The sequence below is a fragment of the Octopus bimaculoides genome, chromosome 14 (assembly GCF_046866305.1).
Source record: "Octopus bimaculoides isolate indiv1 chromosome 14, ASM4686630v1, whole genome shotgun sequence".
Classification (NCBI taxonomy): domain Eukaryota; kingdom Metazoa; phylum Mollusca; class Cephalopoda; order Octopoda; family Octopodidae; genus Octopus; species Octopus bimaculoides.
The window spans coordinates 40,578,122-40,595,756 of NC_142941.1; the positions used below are offsets into that span (position 1 = coordinate 40,578,122).

Below are 17,635 nucleotides of genomic sequence, written 5' to 3' on the forward strand. Positions count from 1 at the left end.
GAGGCTATAGTAGAAGACACTTGCCCAAGGTGCCATGCAGTGGGACTGAATCTGGAACCATGTGGTTGGTAAGCAAACTACTTACCACACAGCCACTCCTACGCCTATATATATATATATATATACACACACACACACACACACACACACACACATATATGCATACATATATACAAACATGTATGCATAATCACATAAATATACATATAGGCACAGGTGTGGTTACAGGCATAAGTGTAGCAGTGTGGTATGAACCTTGTTTCCCAACCACATGACTCTGGGTTCAGTCCCACTGCATGGCATTATGGGTAAGTGTCTTCTACTCAGGTCGACCAAATCTTTGATTGAATTTTGTAGATGGAAACTGAAAGAAGCTTGTCATATATACCTATGTGTTTATCCCCTACCCCGCTGTTTGACAATGGGAGGTGTATATTTACATATCTGTAACTTAGTGGTTCAGCAAAAAACGTCAATAGCAAAACTACCAGGCTTTTTAAAAAAAATTTTAATTCCTGAGGTGAATTTTTTTTCATCTAAAAGGCGGTGCCCCAACATGGCCACAGTTAAATGACTGAAACAAGGAAAAGATTAAAAATACACATAAAGCCTACATGCATATATATATATATATATATACATATATAAGCATATATATATATATATATATATATATATATACATACATATGCATATATGACAGTGTGAAATTTTGGCACAAGGCCAGTGATTTTTGGGGAGAGGGTAAGTTGATTACAATGACCTCAACACTAGAACCTATTTTATTGACCTCTGAAAAGATGAAAGACAAAATCGACCTCGACAGCATTTGAACTTTGAACATAAAAATGGATGAAATGCCGCCAAGCATTTTGTCTTGCAATCTAACAATTCTGCTAGCTCACCGCCTTAATGCAAAACATATATTACATAAGTATGCATATACATTTACAAAAATGCTCACACTTGTGTAAATACATAAATATATACATATATAAACATGTACAACACTGATTTTCCAGACACTGATGGTCAAGAACCTCTTACAATCCACACTAATTCACAAACAGGAATTTCAAATTCCCTCACTGACCAGACTAGTTTACAGGTACCTTGTACAATACCTTGAAAAAAGTTGTATCATTTATTTATTCAGACACATGTAATACTTGATTAATTAAGAGTACCTTGACCAAGGTGGCTATTCCTGGTGTGGAAAAAAATCAATAATCTGGAAATGCTTTGGAACCATAGGTTCCAGAAAATCGATGTCATACATGTATGTATGTATACACACACACACACACACATGTATGTATGCAACGTGGTCAATGCCAGTGCTACCTGACAGCCCCCCCCCCACCAATGCTAGTGGCGTGTAAAAAACACCCACTACACTCTTAGAGTGGTTAGCATTAGGGAAGGCATCCAGCTGTAGAAACCTTGCCAGATCAGATTGGAGCCTGGCCCAGCCTCCTGGCTTGCCAGTTATCAGTCAAACCATCCAACCCATGCAAACCTGGAAAGCAGACAGTAAACGACAATGATGATAATGTATGTATGTATGTATGTACGTGTAGATATATATATATATATACTTAGACATAGAATAATGCATGCTTGTAATTGAATATACATACATACATACATGCATGCATACATACCATACATACATACATACATGCATAAGATAGATAAATAGATAGATAGATACTAACACAGACATATATATGTACATGCAAACATTCATACATGCATAGAGACAGACATAATGAAATAAATAAAATCCCTATATGACTCATATTCACACACAAATACACATGCACATTAACACATTTATAGTGAAGTTATCTATGTAATACTTGAGAACATTCTTCGTTTTTTTTGAAAAAAGTGAACAGAAGGGAGGTAATTGTGTCACCTTAATTGAAAATACTTTCAATACACTATTGATGTTTACAATATGGATACACACTTCTCAGAAACATGCTAATAACTTCTAACATTAGTATAAGTCAGATATTTAAGTGGAACAGTATGATTGATTTCATCTCCCCCTATACGAGAATTTTATGTGATCAAAAGGATGAAAGGTAAAGTTGACCCTTGAAGGGGATTTGAACTCAGAACATGTGTTCTGTATACCACAAGACCAAGGATTTTTGATTCAGTTAATATAACATTATTTATATTATAGTATGCAGTTTGATTATTTCTATTTGAAAACTGGTTCTGTGACAGAGTCGAATATTTGAAGTTCATACTTCAACTCTTTTCAGGTGTGCAAAGGTGTGGTTTAATCAGTTTATTTACAAATACGTTAATAAATTGGAAAACAAAGAATACACATAAAAAAATAACATTTCAAAAGCCAAATCATAACATTCACTTTACACTTATTTTGTTGTATCCTGTAGAACAGTGGTTATCAACTGGGGTCCAGATGATCCCTAGGGGTCAATGTAAGAGTTTTGGGGCACCACACAAGCAAATTAATGAAGTGGAGATCCACAGAAGTTCATTAAGGGTCCATGAAAGAATTTTGTTTCAAAAGTATTTTTGTAAGAAACAGCTAGATTACTTCCTCTCATGTTTTATGTGTATATGTATATACATAAATATATATAAATATAGTATATGTAGTATGTATATATATATATATATATATATATATATATATATATATATATATATATATATATATATATATATATGCATACATATATTTTACATAGTTAAACCTACACAAGTGAATGCATGATAAACAAAATAAGAATTTTGATAGCTGCATCTATAAAACTAGTTTTTATAAGGATCCACCTGACTAGAATAGAAATCAAAGTAGTCCATAGTTAAAAAATGGTTCAGAATCCCAGCTATAGAATCATGAGATACTGGAACAGTAAAGGGCGTCATGTGAGTTAATGAGAAATTTTTATATTAAAGTTATTCTTAAAAGCCATGTAAAATATTCAAAAGTCAGCTCAAATATAACCTCAATGAAAGGCAAATTTATAAATTCTTTGAATTAGGGAATTAGTAGATTTAAAGACTAAGGTAAATAGCAAATAACATTATTGGGTTAATTTCATATTGTTAAAAATCTATATACATTTTTATTTTGCAATAAAATCTTAAACCTAGCCTGAATTTAAATCTTATCTTTCAATGACTTATTACATTTTATTCAGGCTTGATCAACCTCATTTATCTATTCTGTTTTATTTTCTGAAAGCATGCAAACCAATCATTAAGCGGAATCAAATTTTGAATCAGTTTCTGACTAAAGATTAACACAAATAATAAAAATGAAAAAGTGTAAGCAAAATTATATTATTATATATTTATTCAGAATATCACAAACAAAGTTATGATATATATATATATGTGTGTGTGTGTTTGTATGTATGCATATATATATATATATATATATATATATATATATATATATGCATATATAAATATATATTTATTTTGAATAAATGGAAGTGGAGAGACAAGTTACTGAAGAGATTGCAAGAGTGCAATGAAATAATTTAACAAAAAGCTATATAAATTAATAAAGGACTGAACCAGTGCGTGTGTTTATTACCGGCATAATGCCTCTCCCAAGGTTTAATTGTATTTCTTTCAACACACGTATCCACATCAAGAATCTTGCACACGAAATACACATACGAAATATATATATATATATATATATATATATATATATATATATATATATATATATATATATGTATATATATCATATATATTATATAGATATGTGTATATATATATATGCATAAATATATATATGTAGTATATATATGCATACATATATTTATATACGTATGAATTAGTGCTTGTGTGTGCGCACATGTGCATGTGTGTGTGTATGTATGCATTTATTGTTTAATAAATATAGGATTTAAATGTGACTTACTATAAGTTTCATGCTTGGTTAGTACAGTTATTGAATGAGCTTGCATAACATACCACATACTATCCTGCAATCATTCAGGCTCACTACCAATAATGGAACAGTATAGTATATATATATATATGTATGTATGCATGTATGTATGCATGTATGTATATGTATGCATGTATGTATGTGTATACGTATGCATTAAGGTATGTTGTATGTAGGTGTGTATGTATGTATATATATATAAGTATGTATGTATTTATATATGTATGTAAGCACGTATGTATGTATATGTATGTATGTATGTATGTATGTATGTATGTATGCATGCATTTATACATACATACATACATACATACATACATACACATATACTTACATACATATATAGATACATACATACATAGTATGTATGTATGTATGTCTGAATGCATTTATGTATGTGTGTGTATATATGTATATATTTATGTGTATGTGTATGTATGCATGCATGTATGCATTAATAGCCATGTGGTGAAAAAGTTTGCTTCTCAATAACATATTTTGGGGTTCAGTTGTGTTCAGTTCCACTGCACTGAACCTTCAATAATTGTCCTCCACTACAAACCCAGGCCAGCAAAATCTTTGTATGAGGATCTGTTAAACAGAAACTAAAAAGAAACCAGTTGTGTATGTGTGTAATTGCATATATTTGTATCGCTTTGTCTTGATGTCATATAAGTTGTGTCCATTTCCTATCTTTTGAGTAAACATGTCTTGCCATAGAGAAATATTACATTGCTTCAATGAGAATTGGTGTTACGAAGAGTATCCATTAATTTTTTTAAATCAGTCTCAATAAATTCTGTCTGAGACTTGCAAATATGGAAAGGTGAATGTAAAAAACACCCATGATTTTTATTTATGCATGTGTGTGTGTGTGTGTTCATGTGTGTGTGTATATATATGTATGTATATATACATGTACATATATATATATATATGTATGTATATGTAAATACATATGTATATATATGCATATATATATACACATACATATATATATTTATATATATGCACACACTTACATATATGTACATATGTATATATATATATATATATATATATATATATATATATATATATATATATATATATATATATATATATATATATATGCATGTATATATATGTATGTATATATAAGTGTGTTTAGATGTGTGTGTGTGTGTGTGATGTACACAGCATTTGTACATTTGAATATGCATATGTGCACGTGTACATGCAAAGATAGACATTTTCTAAACATGTTCTGACTATGATAAATCCAACTTTTAAAAGCATTTCAACAATGATTATCCTGTCTTTTTTTTTTGAAAGCCTTCCAAACATGACCATCCTGTCTGTTTCTTTTATTTTTTTAAGCATGCCAAACCATACCCATCCAGTCATTTTCAAATCATTCCAAGTGTGGCCATAACATGTTCCAAATGTAACCATCTCATGTTTTTTAAAGCCCTCATCTCACACCCTACCTGTCTTTTTTTGTTATTATTTTTTAAAGACACATTGGATAATGTAGTCCAGGATATGCTGCCTGAAAAATAAAAAAAATGGGATGGTCAAAGATGGAATGCCTTTAATCAGAGCTAACCTGGTGCTAAAACAACATTAACAACTAGTGACTGAAAGGTTTTATGTGTGTGTGTTCTAGAATATATAATTATGATGATCAAACTATTTGATTATTCATGTGGGTTTATAATTTAACAGCAGTTGTCATGATTGTTAACAGCAAAGTATAAAATGTTTTATCCTCAAGTCAGTGCTATGACCATACTGGAGCACTTGTTTAATAGATTTTAGTCAATCAAATGGACCCCAGTGCTTACAGCAAGCATGTACATAAGTCAAAATCTAGTACTTATAATACCAGTCTCCTTTTACCAAACCACTAAGTGACAAGAAATTAAACAAACCAACACTAGTTGTCAAGTTTCTCCTAAATAATGTGGTAATGTGCTATTTAAATACCATTACAAGGAACATTAGGCAACCTTTCCATTTGCAATGTGTTAGTTGGGAGTTGGAAAATCAATTCTATAAATTAACATCTATATGAGTAGCTATGCATTCCTATTGTATGCCTGCATTCAGCCAATATGGGTGTTGGTGTCTTTCAACTACCATAAGTAACTGGATAAAGATGTATTTTTCTAGCAGGATCCCTCAAGATTTCAAGAATTTATAACGTTCAGGAATCAATTAAATTCACAATGGAATTGTATGACAGGAACATACCATTTTTAGACATTTTGAAAATTAAGGAAAATAAGATTATTGCAACTGATCTCCTCTCTAAAGTAATATATATAAATAAGCACTCAAAATTTAGACTTTGCCATGAATCCTCTATTAAAAGAAAAAGCCATTTCTACAACAATCATTAAATTATAAAAGAACCACGAATAATTAACAATGAAAGACACCACCAAATCCTAAAAGGCTCTTAACAAAGGCCAGACTTACATTGGGAAAAGAAATTGTGCCAGTAATGAAATGTGTAAACTTTCATTTGTGATTGTGAAAACTCTAAAACTGAGAAATATTTCAAGGTAAATGTAAAAATGAATTTCAAAATAAAAAATCTAATTTACTGTATTATATGTCCACAATACAAGGAAAACTAAAATGGTCAAGCAGAAACAAAATTAATGGAATGAGTCAGGATGCATAAATAATAAAACAGTGTTCCATCTGTTAGGAATGTTCCAGATGAACATATAAACATTTATGCAAACAGAAAATTTGAAACATTTCCCTTTTTCAAACAGAGGGAGAAAATGAACACTTATAAAAAACAAAATAAGAATACTTTATAAAAATCTTTAATCTGAAATTAAACGAGAAATTCTGACAACCACAACCAAACACAATATAACATAGAAAACTTTTGTTTATACCACATATCTGAAAAGCTGATGACAGCTGAAAGCACTTAGAAGAACTTTTTTCATATCTTCCGTCAGGTTTGTGTTAATCTGTTCTATTGAAAAACCGTTTTTTAAGATAATTTTTAATTCCTAGAGAACATTTTTTTAAAATACTGTGACAGTAACAAGAAGAACTTTCTCCTAAAGAATTAAATACACACATGCATAAATATATACATATGTGTGCGTGCATACACACACATATATACATACATATATGTGTTTGTGTGTTTGAAAGAATGAGTAGATATGGTTTTTTTGGGGGGTTTTTTGAAGGGATAATTTTTATTTTAATCTTAATAATGTTTACAGTGAGTTACTCTGATATGAGTTTTGAGCTTCAAGTAGGCATTTTCAAACTGAAAAATGTATGTTTTACTGGTTGCTTAAATAGCAAAAAGAGTTTTTCTTACAAGTATACATACAAAAGAATATACACAGAAAAGGGAAAAGAATAGTCAAGACTATTGATAAGGTTGCAAGACAACGGAAATTTTAGGAAAATAAGAAATAAGTGGAAATTTCAACGGTGAGTGTGTTAAATTTCAAGGCACAATAAGAAAATGACTCTCCCCAGACACAGCAGAATATAAAAGAATATATATATATATATATATATATATATATATATATATATATATATACACAGTAATCCTTTGCCATACCACAGCTCACCTAGCGTACTCTCATTACTTTGTGGTTCACCTATTGTGCACTGAGTACATCACAAATTTTTCCTGGGTGATATTTGTAAATTTATATCGTGGACTTCTCAGTATATAGTGGGTTTCTGCATCCACTAGGTATTTATATCTTTTTAGATTTTAATTATATCTGTGAGAGGTTTTATAATGTAACACCCGTGATATTTGAGGGATCACTGTATATATATTTGTGTGTGTGTGTGTGTGTGTGTGTGTGTGACAGCGCATGGCTCAGTGGTTAGAGCGTCGAGCTTACAATCGTGAGGTTGTCAGTTCGAATCCTGGACCAGGCTGTGTGTTGTGTTCTTGAGCAAGACACTTTATTTCACGTTGCTCCAGTTCACTCAGCTGTTGAAATGAGTTGGGATGTCACTGGTGCCAAGCCATATCAGCCTTTGCCTTTCCCTTGGATAACAACGGTGGCATGGAGAAGGGAGGCCAGTATCCATGGGCGACTGCTGGTCTTCCATAAACATCATTGCCCAGACTTGTGCCTGGGAGGGTAACTTTCTAGGTGCAATCCCATGGTCAGTCATGACCGAAGATGTCTCAGAACATATATATGAATGCGTATATATATATATACATATATATATATATATATATATATATATATATATATATATATATATATATATATATATATATATATATATGTATGGGTGTGTGTATATGTGTGTATATATGTAAACATATGTGTGTGTGTATGTGTATATATACATATGTTTGTGTCTGTGTGTGTATATATATATATATTAAAATAAAAATTATCCCCTCAAAAAAGCTATATCTCTACTCATTCTTTCAAAAATATATAATACTGTACCAAGAATATCCTCTTTATTATTCTAATACACACACACACATTTATGTATACATATATATAGTGAAAAGTATGTATGTGTGTGAATACATATATATGTATATTATATATCATATATGTGTGTGCGTATTTGTGTGTGTGTGTGTATACATATACACATATACATACAAAAATATATACACAAGCACACTCAGCAAACACATTCATAGTGTAATCGAGACACAGCTTGAACCAAATTTTTATTAATTTGCTCATATTTTCTAATGAATCATCAGTTTAATATTGCAAGGGATTGCTTTAATGTCCTTAACTAAATATTAAGCTGGGTGCAATGGGGTATTGACTTCTTCAGAATCTCTCATCAAAATGAAAGATTTTAATTGGTTGTGTCAGAATATTAGACATGCCTCAATGAACACCATGGTAATGAACTTGATTTCTTCGTCATGATTACATTGTCAGTGTGCGTGTGCGTGTGCATGTGTGTGTGTGTGTGCGTGTGTGTGTGTGCGCGCGCATGTGTCTGCCCGTGTTGACTGAAAGAAATGTAAACATAATTTTGGTAAGAAAGGTTGATGTCGATTCTGTTATTAATGTTTAATGATAGTTCGTGGCAAATGTGAGAAGTGATTGGATTGGATATCTGAAATATATAGTTTGAATATATGACTATGTCAATATGAAATGTGACATATATATGTGTATCTTTCTGTTTGTCTGTCTCTGTTTCTGTCTCTCTGTCTGTCTGTCTCTCTCTTTCTCTCTCCATCTCTCTCTCTCTCTCTCTCACACACACACACACACACACTCACACACACACACACATACATACATACCCATTCTTTCATACATTCCAGCTCAAAGACTGCAGCCATGCTGGAGCACCAATAACTATATATATTATATATGTGAAAAGCTGCCAAAAAGTTCTTAGCTTTGGGTAAAAGAAAGTATAAGAAGACTGGTTAATTATGATTTTATTCACCATATTCCCCTCTCAGATTCACACACTTAATGCAACAGGATTTCAGTTTTTCTGAGCCCTGTAAAAGAACTCAGAAGGTTAGGATCTCCGAACAGACTTTTGCGATACCTTTAAAGCCAGGAACTTTCCAGCACCCCTTGTGTAAAAAGTATCCAGTCCACACTGTGAAGTGGTTGGCATTTGGAAGGGCATCCAGCTGTAAAAACCATGCCAAAACTGACCTTGCCTGTGCTGATGCCACATACAAAGCAATCACTTCACTCTGCAAGGTGGTTGGTGTTAGGAAGGGCATCCAGCTGTAAAGATCATGCCAAAACAGACACAATAGCCCGGGGTAGTTTCCTACCTGGTTGGCTCTTGTCAAACCGTCCAACCCATGCCAGCATGGAATGCAGACGTTAATCAATGATGATGATGATGATGATGATATATAGCTGTTATAGTTGAGAAGTTTACTTCTGAACATCATGGTTTGAAATTATCTCTTATCTTTTATCTTTTATATTTTACATGTTTCAGTCACTGGTCTATGGGGCATGATGAGTCACTATCTTAAAAGGTTAGTTAAACAAATTGACCTCAGTGTTTTTTTGTTTTTTTTAAGGCTTAGTAAGTTTGGTATTTATTCTGTTAGTCTTTTTTGTTGAACACTAAGTTATAGGGAAGTAAACAAACCAACACTGATTGGGAAGCAGGGGGGATGGCAGACAAACACAAACACGCACACACACACACACACACGCAAACGCACACAAATATATAAATGTGTGAGTCTTTGTGTATGTGTTTGTCCCCTCCCTCACTGCTTGATAACATGTGCTGGTTTGTTTACATCCCAGTAACTTAGTGAATCAGCAAAAGAGACTGATACAATAAGTACCATTTTTTTCAAAAAACAGAAGCAATGGGGTCGATTTGTTGATCTAACACCTCCAAGGTAGTGTCCCAGCAAGACTGCAATCCAATCACCGAATGAAATGCAGATTAATCTTTTGTAAAAAGATAATACTGAAATGACAAACAAATTAATAAGTCATAAGAAAATATCATATTGATATCTATGACCATAATTAAAAATAAGTTGAAGACATAAGGCAGTCGTCACTGTTATAGTTGCCATCATTTTTGTTTTAGCATTTTTATTTTCTTACAGGTGAGAGTTATATGAATATTCAGCAACTCACATGGTAACTGAATCTTGTGATATTTCAACAAAAGAATGTACAAGAATGATGATAATGATGAATTCCAATATTTTAAATCTGGGCTTGTCCTTGTTAATGGGTGTGGCCAGATCTACCTCACACTTACAGCAACTGCTCTCATACCATCTCGCCCGGTTTTGGGCGTCCTCCTTCCTCAAGCCAATCCTCCCAATCTCCCCCTCCACGTTTTCTGAGGTCGACCTCGCTTTCATGGGGCATTCACTTTAAACTCAAGCACTCTCCTCAGAACATGATCCTCATCCCTCCTCAACACATGTCCATACCACCACCCTCCATTCACCTTTGCCAGCTGTTCCACTGATTTCTTCAACCCCAGCATCCCCATCAAGTCCTCAGCCTTCCTTTTATCCAATAGTTTCACACCACACATTGCTTTCTCGGTTCTTTTCTGAATCATTTTGCACTAAATTTTACACAGGAACTCACTAATACATTGGAACTTTATATACAGTTTTTTTACTTCCTTCATTATCGTCATCACCATTTTATTTTCAGTTTTCCATGCTTGCATGGGTTGGATGGAATTTGCAGTGGAAGATTTTCTATGGCCAGATGCCTTTCCTGTAACAAACCCTCACCTATTTTTCAAGTAAGATAATATTTCCCCATGACCAAACATGATTATTCAGAAGACTGAATACGAAGGACATTGCTTGTATAACAGTGACACTTGCTTACAGCTATCACAAGGAAGTAGGAAATAACACACACGTACATGTATGTATGTATGTAGGTTTGTATGTATGCATGTATGTATGTATGTATGTATGTATGAATATGAGGGGCTTCTTTCAATTTCTACCTACTAAGTCCACTCACAAGGCTTTGGTCAGCTTGGGGCTATTGTAGAAGACACAATTCCAAGGTGCAACACCATGGGACTGAACCTGTAAACTTGTGGTCTAAAGGCAAACTTCTTACCACAGAGCCATGCATGCGCCTATTTTTGTCTGTAGTATTCTTTTCTGCTCTTGGCACAAAGTCCGAAATTTTGGTGAAGAACACCAGTCGATTAGATCAACCCCAGTACTGGTACTTAATTTATTGACCCCAAAAGGATAGAAGGCTAAGTCGACCTCAGCAGAATTTGAACTCAGAACATAAGACAGATGAAATACTGCTCAGCATTTCGCCCAGAGTGCTAACATTTATGCTAACTAACCACCTTTTTCTGTCTGTATTAAGATAAAATTGTTTGAGTACCAGAGAAATGAATTGCAGTATTTAGTTACCATTCTTTATATTCTGAGTTCAAATCCTGCTGAGATCAACTTTAACTTCCATTTTTCTGAAGTTGATAAAATAAAGTATCAGTTATGTTATCAGGATCAATTTAATTAACTCTACCCTCCTGTTAGATTCATGGCTCTGTGTCTGAGTTTGAAGTCAATAGTAATGCATGTTTATTCCAGTATAACTATGTGCATATCAGAATTTAGAATAGGTATAGTGCATCTCTTAGGTGGCAAGCTGTCAGAATCATTAATATGCTTAGTGTCATTTTTTTCCAACACTTTTTAAAATTTGAACTCAAATCCTGCCAAAGTCAACTTTGCTTTTCAGCTCTTCAAGTACTGGGGTAACTTTGCTTTTCAGCTCTTCAAGTACTGGGGTCAATGTAATCAACTAGTCTCTTCCTCTTCTCAAAACTGCTGGCCTTGAAACCTGAAATGGACTAGTGTGTGCCATTCAATGAAATTTTGTGGTCTTGGTCAGTTATATGCTATAGAAACCAGGTAGGTCTGTGTGGTTGGCGTTAGGAAGGGCATCCAGCTGTAGAAACTCTGCCAAATCAGACTGGAGCCTGGTGTTGCCATCCGGTTTCACCAGTCCTCAGTCAAATCGTCCAACCCATGCTAGCATGGAAAGCGGACGTTAAACGATGATGATGATGATGATGATGATATATATATATATATGTGTGTGTGTGTGTGTGTATGTGTGCGTGCGTGTATGTGTGTATGTGTGTGTATGTATGTATGTATGTATGTATGTAGGTATGTATATGTATGTATGGGTGCAAATATGATTATGTAATTAAGAAACTTGCTCTGCAACATGTTTTTGGTTTCAGTCCCACTGAATGGCACCTTAGGTGAGTGTCTTCTACTATAGCCCTGGGCTGACCCAAACTTTGTAAGGGGATTTTATAGATGGAAACTGAAGGAAGTCCATCATGTCTTTGTGTGCATGCACGCGCGTGTGTGTGTGTGTGTGTGTGTGTGCGTGCGTGTGTGTGTGTGTGTGTGTATGTGTGTCTTTGTTTCCTTGTTGGTGTTTGTTGTGTTCACTCCACTATTTGATAACTGGTCTTAAATAGTTTATACCCTAGTAACATTACAGTTCAGCAATAGAAACCAATAGAATAAATAACAAACTTAGAAATAAATACTGGGTTTGACTTGATCAACTAAACCCTTCAAGACTGCAGTTCAATGACTAAAGCAAGTAAAAGGCAAAAAATAAATATTAGGAAAGTAGCATTATACAGCATAAAGAAAGTATGAAGACTTCTTTACAATTAGGACTACTACTATGTAACCAGTGTAAAATATGTGCACAGAACAGATACAGCTGCAGTTTAGGCTTTCTAGGAAATCACTATGGAATACATTTTATTTCAAAATAGCAATATCATTCTATTAGTAAAAGCTGATATCATCTTTGATTTGATTGATAACAAATTTCAAGACACAAAACTGCTTCCTGATAAAGACTGGAATGCAAGTCCTTTGCTAATTGCACATGGAACAAAATAGTTGAACTGATATTACAAGCTATTATTTCTTCAATAACCAAATAATATGACTCACTACATTCTATAAGAAAGACTTACATGTTTGGATATATGTAGCATGTGTTGAATCACAACTACATATCAAATCAATGCTTGATTCATGTTTCCCAGTTTTGAACATATATATCCTTATGACTGTGTCTCTAACCATTAGCATAACGTTCTTACTTGATATAAAACAATGACAACGCATTCGAAACCATAATACGAAAATAAATCCACTATTTATAACTATAACATAATGAAAAAATATTTCAAATTCCATCGTTTGATATGTTTAAATGGTTTTTAAAAAATCTACTTTAGAGAGCATTTTGTTCCTTCTTTTATAATCAGTTAGATATTTTTCAAACAAAAATATGTTTCTTTGTTTATTGTTATCTTCCCATCAACAACAGAAAATCTCAAATCATTTTATTGTCTTTTGACCATAATGTGAAAGATAATAATAGGCTTGTTAGAGATTATGAAGACATATATTTGTCTGATCTTTCACAAGTGACTAATGAATTAATGAATTTTAATTACTGGAAAGTTGCCTGTGTGGTTAAGAAGCTTGTAGTGAAACCTTGTGATTTGGGGTTCAGTCTCATGGAGTGGCATCTTTAGCAAGTGTCTTCAGAAAGTACTGGTTGAATTCACTCACAAAGCATAGCTCAGTGAGCCGAAAAATGTTTTGTGAGTGAATTTGTTAGACGAAAATTGTGTGAAAGCCTGTCGTATGTGTGTGTGTGTGTGTGTGTGTGTGTGTGTGTGTGTGTGTGTGTGTGTCCTTTTCACTGTTCATAAGTTGAACAACAAGGGTTAGAGATGTGTCTTGACACTGGCTATCATAAAGAACATTGACTCTCCTTTCATTGTTTTACATTTATCTTTGTAATTATTGTCATTATTACTATTACTATTTCAAATTCCACTAAGGTCGACTTTGCCTTACATCCTTTCTGGGGTCAATAAAATAAGTACCAGTTGAGTCCTGGTTTCAATGTAATTGACATCTCCTCTCCTAAAATTGCTGGCCTTGTGCCAAATTTTGAAATCATTATTATTATTGAATGCAATAAACTGGCAGAATGATTACCACACCAGACAAAATGCTTAATGGTATTTCTTCTTGTTTTACATCCTGAGTTCAAATGTTACTGAGGGTGATTTTGTTTTACATCCTTTGAAAGTTCAATAACACTGGGGCTAATATAATTGACTAGCCCCCTCCCCACAAAATTTCAGGCCTTGGGCTTATTGTAGAAAGATTTATTATCATTGGGAGAGAAAAACATGTCACAGACAGACATAAATATTCACACATACATACACACCTACATACATACATACACACACATACAAACACATAAATATTCACACATACATACATAAACACACACACACCCAAACATTCATTCAAACATACATAGATGCATACACACACACACAAGTAAACAATTAAACATTCATATATAAATACATACACATACACACATGCACAAACACATAGACATTCAAACATACATACATACACACACATATACAAACACATTCATGCATACATACATACATACACATAAACATTCACACATACATACATACATACATACATACATACACACATGCATACATACACACACAGGCATACATACATACATATGAACAGACATACATACATATATATATGGGCTTCCTCTCAGTTTTCATTTACTACATTTACTCACAAAACAATGTCAGCCTGAGGCTATAGCAAAAGACACTTTCTAAAGGTGGGATTGAACCCAATCACATGGTTGCAAAGCAAGTTTCTTAACCACACAGCAATGACTACATTTATATGTGTAAGAGAATTTAAAACAGATTCATGAATTTACTTAATGTGAAAAATGCTTACTTTTTTAAAATTTTTACCAGATAATATTCTTTAAACTTCAAAATGTTTATTTTGCTTATTTCTCTACTGAGTAATTACCTCGTCACAAACATGTATTCATTATTTCTTGCACTTACAATGTAAGGTTTAGATATTCCAGCTTTTGAACTTTGTAAATATATATTTTTTTTCTTTTTTGTCCCAGATTTTTTCTTGTGCCTTTAGCAGCTAATTAACTGATATTCATTATACTGCATTCATATTTCTTATTTGCATAAATATGCATTTAGGAAAAATAAAAAATAAAAAAAAATATATATAAACTTCCTTCACTATAACAACAAAGCAAATTGCTGAGGTAGCCATTATTCAGGAAGTTTACTAAAAAGGTATTTCAGATGTAGAACATTTTACATATTTTCTTGTATCATAACCATGACTTGAAGGACTGAAGCCATCGTAATCCAGTAAATCTGATTTAGCTTTCAAGCTAATTTGCTTGGTTGTCATGACATCTGTAATCACTGATCTGGTCTATTCTCAAACAGCTAATGGACCAGAAAGACATATTCATTATGGGAGGAGATGGTCTTGAACTTAAGCAAAGCAGATTGCATGATGTTTACAGACCTAATTGATGTGGTAGCATTCAAATTACCTTGTTCCAGTGCAGCACTTTGATTGCTATTTTGACTAGACAAAGCACTCAGAAAAAATGTTACAAACTTTGAGGCTGTTTAAACTATCCTTGAAATATCCTTCTAATGCTAGTCACCTTGTGGACTCTAGCAACTGGTTAGTTCCCATAAAAAAGAGCATTTGGTATCTGAATGGTCTCCATTTAAACAAAGTGTCCATCTGGGACTGGAATTTCTTCACGTTTGGCAGTACCATATCTATGTCTTACTATCACGTATTTATATATGTATATACATGAATATAAATATATATATATATATATATATATATATATATATATATATATATATACAGACAGACAGACAGATAGACAGACAGATAGATAGATAGATAGATTGACTGAATGATTGACAGACAGACAGATAGATAGATAGATCAATGGACAGATGGATAGCTATAGACATATACATGTATGTGTGTGCATGTACATATGTGTCTGTATGATTGTATATACATATGTGTAGAAGTACATGTCTATGTATGCACTTTTATATGTATGTACACACTAGAGATGTATGAGAGTATCTACGTATAAATACATGTATGAGTATTTCTTTGTTTTGCAAGTATGTATGCATGAAAATATATTTTTTATTGTATTTACATCTTAAGGGCATTCTTTTAACATAAACACATGCATTGGTTGTAATACATTTTTCTTTTATTAATTAATTAAGCTATTCATATGGTTATTGATTGGTTTGTCATGTCTTTCACTAAACAACTACCCTCTTCTCAATGATATCCAGCCCTACAATTGTCCTTGCTTCCTTTTCCACATTTAGTATTTATAAGTATTTAATAATGTGTGTGTTTGTGTGAGCGTAATTGAAATTGGGAGAGAATGACATGTAGGTGCATGTCTGTGTGTATGTATGTGCAAAAGTGTGTGATGGTAAGCAACCACATATTCATGTGTGCACTGGTTTCCTAAATGATACCAAGTGTATTTTCATTTTGAATTATTTTTGTATAACTTTAAGCAATTTCCACTCATATACACTCACATGTGAATGTGTGTATACGTGTGTATGTATGTGTGTGCATATACAGGGTGCAGTGAATAAACTGTCATCTAAATGATGCAAAAAAATGATAATAATGCTAACATTTCGTTTTAACATATATTTACCAAAATTACATAAAAATATCTCGAAATATTAAAGAGTAAATTTATTCAAAAAAATTGCCTTTGGCTTCAACCACGGACTCCAAATGACTTTGGAATCTCCTACAACTCTTCTGGACAGATGGTCTCCTTGTTTAAGTTGGTGAATGCTGCCATAATCCTTGCCTTCAGTTCATCTTTGGTGTAACAAGGAGTTTTGTTGGTCTCTTGCTCAACTGTGCACCACACATAATAATTAAGGGGACTACAGTCTGGGGAGTTAGGTGGCCAAATGTTATGGGTGATGTGGTCACAGAAATTGTCTGACAGCCATGACTGGGTTCTCCTGTTTGTGTGGCATGGTGCAGACTCCTGTTGCCAGACATAGTAGCCACCTTCTTGACTCAGGACATCACTACCTCTTCCAGGCATTTGATGTAGGCCTCCATATTGAGTGTGAGTCTGTGTGGGAAGATGGAGGCATAACGTCACCATCACTAGTGATCACTCCAGACACTATGATGTTGACTAGATGTTTGATTTTCGTCAC

The 17,635-nt window shown here is 33.2% G+C and overlaps 1 protein-coding gene across 7 annotated transcripts in view; it reads right to left on the minus strand.

The window, feature by feature from the left end:
- Positions 1 to 17,635, minus strand: part of LOC106872380 (protocadherin beta-15) — a 348,275-nt gene that overhangs the window by 191,426 nt on the left and 139,214 nt on the right. Inside the window, exon 3 of one of the 7 annotated variants that reach the window (XM_014919359.3) lies at positions 5,299 to 5,489. The exons of the other annotated variants lie outside the window; for them this stretch is intronic. Coding sequence (XP_014774845.1) covers positions 5,451 to 5,489 — 39 coding nt within the window. The 3' untranslated portion in view covers positions 5,299 to 5,450. Of the gene's footprint in view, positions 1 to 5,298; positions 5,490 to 17,635 lie in introns of those variants that run through there. 7 annotated transcript variants of the gene reach the window in all.